The sequence below is a fragment of the Bos indicus x Bos taurus genome, chromosome 3 (assembly GCF_003369695.1).
Source record: "Bos indicus x Bos taurus breed Angus x Brahman F1 hybrid chromosome 3, Bos_hybrid_MaternalHap_v2.0, whole genome shotgun sequence".
NCBI lineage: Eukaryota > Metazoa > Chordata > Mammalia > Artiodactyla > Bovidae > Bos > Bos indicus x Bos taurus.
The window spans coordinates 84,290,962-84,303,066 of record NC_040078.1 but is presented as its reverse complement, the minus strand read 5'-3'; the positions used below and the strand labels follow the sequence as shown (position 1 = coordinate 84,303,066).

Genomic DNA, 12,105 nt, shown 5'->3' with positions numbered 1-12,105 from the left:
GCCAGGCAAGTGAGTGGTTAAGGAAAAACTGTTGGATGTGTGCTGGGGGAAGGGGGGTTACTAGGCATCCCCCAAAGAGAGAAAAATCACTCTCACAGCAGGCTCCATCGTACCTTAGTAAAATAACAAATGATCACAAGTCAGGAAGCCCCGATGTAACTCCAAGGTTGTCAAAATCTAGAATTTTCTTTCTATAAAGGTCCTGAGCCTGTGGGAATGAGATCTCCAATTTCCATCCACGACTCAGACTGCTAACCAACCTGGGCTTCAGCTCCCGTCAGAGGTGAAGCATTTGCTTTCCAGAAAGACTTTGAGGCCAAAAGGCTTTGGTACTGGTGATGCATCATCTTCTTCTTCTTAGGTCTATTGTCTTTACCACTATAGCCTGAAGGCATTACTTAGATGTTATGAAACAACAGCCTTTTAAATTCATGTGATGGGCTGGTCTAGCTATTTAATCTTGTTCTTAGGTGTAAATATTTCTGATGCTATGGAGAGGAAGAGACTGAGAGAATATTACTAAAACAGGGGATGAGTCTAATGTCTTTTATCTGCCAGAGACAAGCCAAGACTGGAGGTATTTATTGGTTCAGTACTTCAGCAACATGGTATTAATTGTCTTTGAGTGTTTTGATAGGTAGTTCGTGCAAGGGTATTAATGAAAACAGCCTCACTTCATTTTAAAATTAACTACTTGGCCATTGAGCAACAGGAGCTGATAAATGATGGCAATAAATTTGTGATGGAGATTTATGTCCTCGTAACTCAGAGCAGGTCCGTGGGCATGCTCAGATAGAGTGGGGAGATAAGAAGTACCAAAAAGTAGAGAATATTTCTCTCAACCCCTTGCTGAGCCCATTAGTGGTCACCTCCTGGGACGTCTCGGGATCATGGATATTTGGTTTCGCTGGTGCTGTGGGAAGGTCCCAGGTGAGGTCTCAGACCATCTTGCTGGCTGAGATGCTTCCTGATGTGTGAGAAGGTGTCTCCCAGGTGCTTGTCTGGACTCTGTCCATTCCATCCTGGTGGTTGTGTTAGGCAAATCACACTGACTGAAACCGCCCACCCTGGGCAGGCAGCATAGTAACCACCTGTGTGAGTTACGTTATGACAGGAGGTCCTGGTAAGGCACAGGGAACTAACAAGCCACCGCCAATTGGAAGAGTTCAGGAAAGGTCAAAAGGAGAAGCCACGTGTCTGACCACCTCCCAGAATCCTTCTTGGTGGCATCCATCTTGACTGAGCAATGTGTGCATCAATAAGAAGGACTCTGACTGAGACTGACTGGCCGAAGACAACCAGGAAACTAATCCTATCACCATAAAACCTGAGACCGGGAGCCACGTGGCAGAGCAGCCCTCCTGGGTTTCCTTACCCTGCTGCTCTCTGCCCAGGCACCCCCTCCCCTTCTTGCTCTGTCAGCATATGCATCTCCTCAGACAATTCATTTCTGAGTGTTAAACAACAGCCCACTCTCAGGCCCTGGAAGGGGTCCCCCTTTCTGCAACAGTTGGGTAAAAGAGCCTTCATCCACCTGCGCTTCTCAAAGCAGCTCCTCCCAGGCTGGAGTGGCTGACACAACCACTGTCTCCTCAGAGCTGCCCCCTTGCTAAGGCCATGGGAGAATCTGCCCAGGTGGACACAGCCAGGCGGGAAGGAAATATTTCTTGCACAGTTGTCAGGCTCTAGGCTAGGTGCCTAATTTACATAATTCTATTTAATCTCTACAACCATCTTGAGAGGCAGCTCTTATGAACCTATTATTAACTCTGTTTTAGACAGGAGGAAGTTGAAACTCATAAAAGTAAAGGGATTTGCCCTGGCCCTGGGCAGTGCTCTTGCCTGGAGACCGTGTAACAGAGAGAACATGAGTTTCAAAATCACAGAAGCCAGGTTTGAATCCCAGCTACCCCACTCACTAGCTTGGTTATTTTGAGACAGTTCTTTATCTTTTGGGGGCCCATAGGTGTTTTGGTTTTTTGTTTGTCTACCTACAAAAGACAATAACACAATCATCATGGGATTCTGAAGCAGGTTAAATTAAATAATACAATGAAAGTCAACTGGGCTGGGATTCCAAGCTAGGCTTTTCGGGCTCAAAGTTCTTGTAATTAAACCATAAGGATTCACAGCCTTGGAGAGACACAGAAACCAAGGCAGGATGGCACATCCAGAGCTGCCCTGGTCCCAAGCAGGGCACTGAGAGTGGGACCCACTCGAGTGCTACATAGGGTTTGAATCTGTAGAGCAGCAAAGCTAGAGCAGAGTTATCCTTGCTGAGAGTGGTCACAGAGGCTTAGCGTCCAGGCATACATGAAGACGGACCAATGTATACCTGCTGTACATGTCTTCTGATTCTTTGGCCATCTGATATGAAGAGCTGACTCATTGGAAAAGACCCTGAGGTTGGGAAAGATTGAGGGCAGGAGGAGAAGGGGATGACAGAGAATGAGATGGTTGCATGTCATCATTGACTTAATGAACATGGGTTTGAGCAAACTCCAGGAGATAATGAAGAAGAAGCCTGGTGTGCTGCAGTCCATGGGGTCACAAAAAATTGGACACTGAGCAACTGAACAGCAACAAGGGGAATGATAGAAAACTACTCCCTAAGAAATTGAGAAACCTTATGGTCTGGGAGAGGAGAAGCCTCTAGAAGGAAGATGAGGGAATAGTAGAGAGCCAAAGCTGCAGCCATGGGACACCCCAAAGAGCGCTTCCTTGGGATGAGCAGAAGGGTGCTATCTGCTACCTAAGGCTCTGCTAAAGGTAGTCATTGACACCACTCTCATTGGACATTTTCGAAAGTGGAAGTCATCTGGCTGCTGGAAGACTGGTGGGAGACAGTGGAGACTGGTGGGTTCTGGGAAAAGAAGTTCATTTCTAGGCTGCAAGATTAATGGAGGGCTCTCAGCACTAGGGAAGCTCCTGACAATGTATTTAGGGCCTGGCAGTCCAGCTGAAGGTTGAGTATGATCTAGACAGTGAAAAGTGAAGTTGCTCAGTCGTGTCCAACTCTTTGCGAGCCCATGGACTGTAGCCTACCAGGTTCCTCCATCCATGGGATTTTCCAGGAAAGAATACTGAAGTGGGTTGCCATTTCCTTCTCCAGGTGATGTTCCCAAACCAGGGACTGAACTCAGGTCTCCTGCATTGTAGGCAGACGCTTTACTGTCTGAGCCACCAGGGAAGTACTGATCTAGAAGCAGACAGAACATGGTCCAGCTGAAGATCATGAATGCAGCAACCGCTGGGTGCAAATATTTAGGATTCAGGAAAAGTGACATGTAATTGGATGCTACAGATGCAGATGTGCCAAAGAAATGACTCCTGCCCTCAGGAAATCCCATGGGGAAAACAGTGAACAGGCATTTATGACATGGCTTGGTCAGTATTCTTTCCCAGAGCAGTCCTGAGAAGATGCCCCCAGTCATCAACTGGTGTTGGTTCAGAGGAGCTAACACCAGAAATGGGACATAGAGACAACAGCAGCTACTCTGGACAGCAGAGCGAACATCCCTGTTACTGTCCTGCTTCAAATCTTGTTCTATTCAGTTGTGTGGCTCTAATGATCCACATTCATGGAGCTGCCCAGGTGGCCCTAGCTGTAAAGAGTTGCCATTGTAAGAGATGCAAGAGACACGGTTTGATCCCTGGGTTAAGAAGATCCCCTGGAGTAGGAAATGGCAACCCACTCCAATATTCTTGCCTGGAAAATTCCATAGACAGAGACGGGTAGGCTACAGTCCATGGAGTCACAGAGTCGAACACAACTGAGCACATAGGCACACCACATTCATGATTCAGCTCCTACCTCAATCCCCAAGCACATTTCTCATCACTCCCTGCTTCCCACTTGAGTTATAACCATATCAAATGCTTGTGGTCACCGACACAGCCAGGCTGCTTTTTGCTTTTGATTATATACTCCCGTCCTCCTGAAATACTCCACCACCCCGGAGGCCAGCTAAAACCTATTCATCCTTAAGAGTCTTTTAGGACAGAGGAGCCTGGCGGGCTGCAGTCCATAGCGTTGCACAGAGTAGGACATGACCGAAGCGACTTAGCACTCATGCACACAGGAATACTCAGCTGTCTGGTATTCAGTGTCTCTCATGGACATCCCTGTCTTCATCATTGTCCTCTCCACCTGTGTAGATTTAATGATGTGTTTCTCCCTCGCTGGACAGTTTACTGGTTGGTGTCAGGAACTATATATTCTTTTTTTATTATCAAAGAACCCAGCAGTTAGCTATTGCTTCGTAATTACATTTTGTAATAAGCACTTACTGAAAGGTAGGCAGACAAATTTAAATGAAGTACTTCTTTTCTCTTTAAGCTTACCAGATAAACACAGGTCACTCAGCTAAATTGGAATTGAATTCAAATTTGAGTTTCAGATAAGCAATGAATAATTTTTTTAGTGTAAGTAGGTCCTAAATGTTACATGTGATAAGAATAAGTAGTATGTGTCTCAAATATTTCCTGGGACATACATATACTAAAAACTTGTTATTTATCTGAAATTTAAATTTAACTGGGCTTTCTGTTTTTGTTTGCTAAACTGTGTGGTCATATTTCTCTCATTAAATTTCTAAAAAGTCAAAGTATTTGAGCAAGGGTATTCTCATGTGACTGATGGAAAAATGTTAAATCTAGCTAAGACTTTGGCAAAATATTTTCGAATATAATTGGATAATTGTTCAAAAATACTGAGAATTAATTCCAGTATTTTCAATGACCAAAAGTTTGAAGCAAATTAAATGGATCTCAGTAAGAACTTAGGTAAAATAAAATAGAATTTTTTTTTGCAGTATAACATCAAGATTAAGAGCACAGGAAGTCAAAATGCCTGGGATACAGGTTATGAGACTCTGAGGAAGGTTATTTAAGTTTTCTGTCTCAATTTCCACATTGGTAAAACAAGAATAATACAAATGTCTGCCATAGGGTTTTGTTGTTGTTCAGTCACTAAGTTGTATCTGACTCTTTGCAACCTCATGGACTGTAGTATGCCAGGCTCCTCTGTCCTCCACTATCTCCTTGAGTTTGCTTGAATTCATGTCCATCGAGTTCGTGATGCCATCCAACTAACTCATCCTCTGTAGCCCTCTTTTCCTACTGCCCTCAATCTTTCCCAACATCCAGGGTTTTTTCCAATGAGTCAGGTCTTTGTACCTGGTAGCCAAAGTATTGGAGCTTCAGCTTTGGCAGCAGTTCTTCCAATGGATATTCAGGGTTGATTTCCTTTAGGATTGACTGGTTTGATCTCCTTACTGACCATGGGACCTTCAAGAGTCTTCTCCAGCACCACAATTCAAAAGCATCAGTTCTGCAGCACGCAGCCTTCATTATGGTACAGCTCTCACACCTGTACATGACTACTGGAAAAACTATCGTTTTGATCATATGGACCTTTGTTGGCAAAGTGATGTCTCTGCTTTTCAACATGTTGTCTAGGTTTGCCATAGCTTTTCTTCCAAGAAGCAAGCATCTTTCTGCCATTAGAGTGGTATCATGTGCATATCTGAGGTTGTTGATATTTCTCCCAGCAATCTTGATTCCAGCTTGTGAGTCTTCTAGCCTAGCATTTCGCATAATGTAGTCTGCATAAAAGTTAAATAAGCAGGGTGACCATATACAGCTTTGTCGAACCCCTTTTCTAATTTGGAACCAGTCAGTTTTTCCATGTCTGGTTCTAGCTGTTGCTTCCTGACCTGCATACAGGTTTCTCAGGAGGCAGGTAAGGTGGTCTGGTATTCCCATCTCTTTAAGAATTTTCCACAGTTTGGTGTGATCTTTGTGCAGTACTTACATCAGGGCCTGGCGGAGAGTAATTCTCAAATAAAGATCACTATTATCATCATCACCACTATCCTTATTGTAGAATACTATGGTGCCACTGAAAATGACATTATAGATTGATGTTTATTGATGTGAAAAGATGTTTCCATTATGCAAGTGAGGAATAATAATCAAAACAACTTATATACAGCATTCATTTAGCAAATAATTTTTGAACACCATCTCTCCATTAGGCCCACTGTCCAGAAGTCAGCGGCTTCAGGCACAGCAAGGAACAAAGCAAAAATGACCTCTCCCTTCATGAAACCTAAAACCTTTCTTGAAAAGACAGACATTACTGAAAACATACACAAATTAAAATGTAACTAACATTCTGGTAAGAGCTATTGAGAAAAATAAAGAGAAGAGTATAAAGTAGGGAAGACCTAATAAAAAAAAGGTTGAATGCTAAGTCGCTTCAGTCACATCCAACTCTGTGTGACTCCGTGAACTAGAGCCCACCAGACTCCTCTGTCCATGGGATTGTCCAGGCAAGAATACTGAAGTAGATTGCCATTTTCTACTCCAAGGGATCCCAAACCAGGGATCAAACCTGCATCTCTTATGTCTCCTCCATTCTCAGGTGGGTTCTTTACCACTGGTGCCACCTGAGAAGCCCAAGAATACAGGAGTGGGTTGCCATTTCCTTCTGCAAGGGATCTACCCAGCCCAGGGATCGAACTTGTGTCTCCTGCATTGGCAGGTGAATTCTTTACCACTGAGCAACCAGGGGTTATTATATCTGAAACCTAAAGGATGAGGGGGTCAGCCGGGCCATAGCTGGAAGACTACTCTAAGCAGAGGAAATAGCATGCATGAAAGCTGTGAGGAGAGGGAAATCTGGACAAGGTTAAGGAACTTAAACATGGCCAGTGTGGTTGGAGCCTAGCAGATGGGTGAGAGAGAAAAGACAAAATTGGAGGGATAACTAAGAGCTGATCATCTTCAGCTTTGTAAAATATCAAGTCATGTTAAGTAGGCTTGAGTAGTTGGATGTTTATGCTAAGGTTCTCAAATACAGTCTCACCATCCATCATTTTTGTTTTACTTGCTTGAGACTTGGGGCTCTGCATACTGAAGGAGAAGAACAAAGTTGAAGGATTGACAGTACCGGACTTCAAGAATTTCTCTAAATCTACAGTAATCAAGACAGTGTGGTATTGGTGAAAAAACAGACAAATATATCAACGGGACAGAATAGGGAGCCCAGAAATAGATCCACATAAATACAGTCAACTGACCTTTGACAAAGGAGCAAAGGCAATACAATGGAGCAAAGATAGTTTTTTTTAAACAAATGGTTTGGAACAGCTTTACATCCACATGAAAAAAAGCGAATCTCTACATGGACCTTTTGCCCTTCACAAAAATTAACACAAAGTGAATCATAAACCTCAATGCAAAGTGCAAAACTTCTAGAAGATAACACAGGAGAAAACCTAGATGACCTTGGCATTAGTGATGACTTTTTAGATACGACAGCAAAAGCATGATCCATGAAAGAAATAATTGATAAACTGGACTTCATTAAAATTAAAAACTTCTGCTCTGCAAAAGACAATGTCGAAAGAATGAGAAAGCAAGGCACAGACTGGGAGAAAATATTTGCAAAAGAAACATCTGATAAAAGATTCAGAGCTCTGGGTAAGAAAAATCTCATTGGCTTAATTAAAGCTACATATCCTCAGGGAGGGGACAAGAGGAGTCTCCCTTCGGCTTCTACTTCTACTATTGACAAGCTACTGCATGGCCTCTGCTGCCCTGGCTTCCTTCCACCCTCGCTGAATCCAGGGACCCCATGTAAATCGAGGCTCCCATCAGTAGCCCCAGGCTTAAAGATAGCAGTGGCTACAGCAAAGATGCTGGTGTGCCCCTCACCGAGGTATTTCTCAAGACTTTGGCAAAGGGAATGTCCTTTGCACTCTCCTGGGAGACATAGTTAGGGAGTGAGAGGGTAAGTCATTCCTGATAAATTCCCTCCAGCCTTTCTATCTCTCAAAGTCTTTGAATTCTTTCCTTTACTTGATATCAAGGAATTTATGACATCTCAACTCTGTTTAGTGTTGGCCACCACTGAGTCCAGATTTCTGTCAACCAACTGAACAAACAACGGTATCTACTCCCAGCTGTTCAAACTTGCAGCAGAATCTGGAGTCTCTGCTGAGTGCATCCACATTAGTGACTTCAACTTGGTCTGAGATTATGTTCTTCTGTCCTTAGTTAAGAGTCTACAGAGATCGCACCGCCTGCCCACATCTGCTCCGGCCTGTTCGGTCCCCGTCGGGCCCCAGTTGTCCCCCCGAAATGCCGGTCGACTTTACTGGGTACTGGAAGATGCTGGCCAACGAGAATTTTGAGGAGTACCTGCGCGTGCTGGATGTCAATGTGGCCTTGCGCAAAATTGCCAACTTGCTGAAGCCAGACAAAGAGATCGTGCAGGAAGGCGACCACATGATCATCCGCATGCTGAGCACTTTTAGAAACTACATCGTGGACTTCCAGGTTGGGAAGGAGTTTGAGGAGGATCTAACAGGCATAGACGACCGCAAGTGCATGACTACGGTGAGCTGGGATGGGGACAAGCTCGAGTGTGTGCAGAAGGGCGAGAAGGAGGGACATGGCTGGACCCAGTGGATTGAGGGTGAGGAGCTGCACCTGGAGATGAGAATGGAGGGTGTGGTCTGCAAGCAAGTATTCAAAAAGGTGAACTGAAGCTTGAGCAGATCTTGGTCTCTAGGAATGAGTGACATGACGGGGGCACCGGGGTCCCCGCCTTTCTGCACAGCATGGGGCAGAGATGCCTGGCTACCCCCACCTCTGTTAGCAGAGTCTGTCTCTCGGTATTGTCTCTTTTCCTTTTCTTCAAACGAAGCCATCCCAATAAAAGTGGTTTCTGCTTGGAAAAAAAAAAAGTCTACAGAATTCATTCCCACACATATTCCCCAGATCCTTGAAGGTGTAAATTAGCAAAGTTTTGCAAGTTACTTGTTATATGCCTTGGACTTTTTACCACTCACCTCCCCAGTGGGCATTCTAACTCTGATCCTGAAAACAAGGGAGGGTTCCTGCAAGGCAGATCATAAAAATAGACTCCTTCGATCAGTGTAACTCTTACGAGTAAGGGAGTTCTAGTGTCTTTGAGCAAAAAACAAAAAGAGTCAAAAAAAGAGAAGAGCTGCTATTCTCTGAGCTGAGTTCTCTGAGTCTTTCCTACATCCTCATTCCATCCATGCCTTAACTTTCTTCTGAGAGGCATGGCAAGGCTAAGAACTCAGCTGATATAATTCTACAAACCTCAGATTCCACTTTAAATTTGTTTTCCAATCTCTCATATATGTGGCTTTTAGCATCTGGATGTTAATTTAGCACTGCCATAATAACTTGCTGGGTTTAATATATATTTTAAATGAGAATTTGGGATGGTACTTAAACTTGTTCTCTTTTAATAAACTAACCCCAGCCAGTAGAAGCAGCCACTTCATCCTAGGGTATCGAAATCCTCCTGTCTTGTACACTGTGTCAAGATCATGGTCTTAAAACCTTGCTTTTTTTTGAGCCTTTCATACAAATGACCACTGGTAATAATTAAGATCTGCAGCCATGAACCATTGGCTTAGTTTCCTATTCTCTGAATCCTAGAAAGATGATCACTGTCATCAACTCAACATTGAGGCAATGTAATCAATCCCAGATATTTTTCTGGTTCTGTTTTTTTTTTTTTTTTTGCTGTGCTGGATCTTTGTTGCTATGCAGACTTTTCTCTACTTGCAGCAAAAAGGGGATTGCTCTCTAGTTTTGGTGTGTGAGCTTCTCATTTTGTTGGCTACTCTTGTTGCAGATGGAGAAGGCAATGGCACCCACTCCAGTACTCTTGCCTGGAAAATCCCAGGGACGGCGGAGCCTGGTGGGCTGCCGTCTATGGGGTCGCACAGAGTCGGACACGACTGAAGCGACTTAGCTTGTTGCAGAGCATGGGTTTTGTTGCTTGAAGCTTGTTGCAAGCAGGCTTCAGTAGTTGTGGCACATGAGCTCATTAACTGGCTTCCAGGCTCTGTGGAAATTTCTGAAAGAGATGGGCATACCAGACCACCTGACCTGCCTCTTGAGAAACCTGTATGCAGGTCAGGAAGCAACAGTTAGAACTGGACATGGAACAACAGACTGGTTCCAAATAGGAAAAGGAGTACGTCAAGGCTGTATATTGTCACCCTGCTTATTTAACTTACTATGCAGAGTACATCATGAGAAACGCTGGGCTGGAAGAAGCACAAGCTGGAAATCAAGATTGCTGGGAGAAATATCAATATCTTCAGATATGCAGATGATACCACCCTTATGGCAGAAAGTGAAGAACTAAAGAGCCTCTTGATGAAAGTGAAAGAGGAGAGTGAAAAAGTTGGCTTAAAACTCAACATTCAGGAAACTAAGATCATGGCATCCAGTCCCATCACTTCATGGGAGATAGATGGGGAAACAGTGGAAACAGTGGCTGACTTTATTTTTCTAGGCTCCAAAATCACTGCAGATGGTGATTACAGCAATGAAATTAAAAGATGCTTACTCCTTGGAAGGAAAGTTATGACCAACCTAGACAGCATATTAAAAAGCAGAGACATTACTTTGCCAACAAAGGTCCATCTAGTGAAGGCTATGATTTTTCCAGGGGTCATGTATGGATGTGAGAGTTGGACTATAAAGAAAGCTGAGAGCTGAAGAATTGATACTTTTGAACTGTGGGGTTGGCAGAGCCTCTTGAGAGTCCCTTGGACTGCAAGAAGATCGAACCAGTCAATCCTAAAGGAAATCAGTCCTGGGTGTTCATTGGAAGGACTGATGTTGAAGCTGAAACTCCAAAACTTTGGCTACCTGATGTGAAGAGCTGACTCATTGGAAAAGACCCTGATGCTGGGAAAGATTGAGGGCAGGAGGAGAAGGGGACAACAGAAGATTAGATGGTTGGATGGCATCACTGACTCAATGGACGTGGGTTTGGTTGGGAGTTGGTGATGGACAGGGAGGCCTGGAGTGCTGTGTTTCATGGGGTCGCAAAGAGTTGGACATGACTGAGCAACTAACTGAACTGAACTGAGGCTCTAGAGCACAGGCTCAATTTTATGGCCCAGGGGTTTAGTTGCCCTGCAGCATGTGGGATGTTCCTAAACCAGGGATTGAACCCGTGTCCTGTGCATTGGCAGGTGAAGTCTTTACCACTGAGCCACCAAGGAAGCCTAATCCCAGACTGCTGCCTTAAAGCCCTTCTGATATGAAGAGCTTGCTGCAAATTCCTTGGTACAGATCTCTGTATTGGGAAACTACAAGAACAGAAACAGGGTTGACTAACTTTCATTTTTAAAAAATTCATTAGAAGACATTGGATAACTCAAGGTTTGGAAAATTGTTAGGAACCAAGCAAGGCTGGAGAAACTGGCCAGGATGTAGCTATAACCAGTAAAAAACAGAGCCTTCCTGTGGCTGGTCTCATCATCCCTTGTCTTTGCTTCATTCACTCAAAAGTCAAACTTTTGGGTAGAAGCATTCAATTAGTGACCATAGGTCTTGTGCCCTCACTCTAGTAAGGGAGGAGGTGGTGGAGAGAGGGAATGGTTCCTGTTAAGGCTTCCACTAAAATCCCAGGAAGGCAGACAGGTAGGGGGACTCTGACCCTTGGTCATGATTCACTTCCCTTGGCTCACTGAGATGTTTCCACCTCTCTGTGATCTTATGGGCTTCCCTGGTGGCTCAGAGGTAAAGAATCCACCTGCCAATGCAGAAGACAAGGGTTCCATCCTTGGGTTGGAAAGATCTCCTGGAGGAAGGCATGGCAACTCACTCCAATATTCTTGTCTGGAGAATCCCTTGGGCAGAGGAGCCTGGTGGGCTATAGTCCATGGGGGTGCAAAGAGTTGGACATGACTGAAGCTACTTAGCACTCATGTGATCTTGTGTCATGAGCCCTTGCTGGTCATCATGAAATCCACTTCCTCGCATCAGCAAGGGCCCACCCCCCTACCATGCTGTGCTGTGGGAAAGTCTACAGGTCCGTGGCAGTGTTGTATCCCTAGATATTTCACAGGGTTATTTCTACACTGGTGTATCTCCCCTCTTCATAGATGCTCCTCACAGGAGAGGAGCCTCTTGACCTTCTGAAACCTGTCTGGAATTTCTGCTGTCTTCTCTCACTCAGAGCTTGACCTAAAGTTGGTGTGGGAGGGATGCAGGCACCCCACTATGTCTAAGCTCTCTGTGTTTCTTCTGTGACTT

At 44.5% G+C, this 12,105-nt stretch overlaps 1 protein-coding gene across 1 annotated transcript; it reads left to right on the top strand.

Moving 5' to 3' along the window:
* Positions 1–8,064: 8,064 nt before the first annotated feature.
* On the top strand, positions 8,065–8,756 carry LOC113890508 (retinol-binding protein 1). Its single transcript, XM_027538361.1, has one exon. The coding sequence runs from the start codon at positions 8,149–8,151 to the stop codon at positions 8,554–8,556; it is 408 nt and encodes a 135-aa protein (XP_027394162.1). The 5' UTR covers positions 8,065–8,148; the 3' UTR covers positions 8,557–8,756.
* Positions 8,757–12,105: the final 3,349 nt, after the last annotated feature.

Coding starts and splice junctions, on each gene's coding strand:
- LOC113890508 (XM_027538361.1), top strand. CDS start 8,149: ATGCCGGTCGACTTTACTGGGTACTGGAAGATGCTGGCCAACGAGAAT.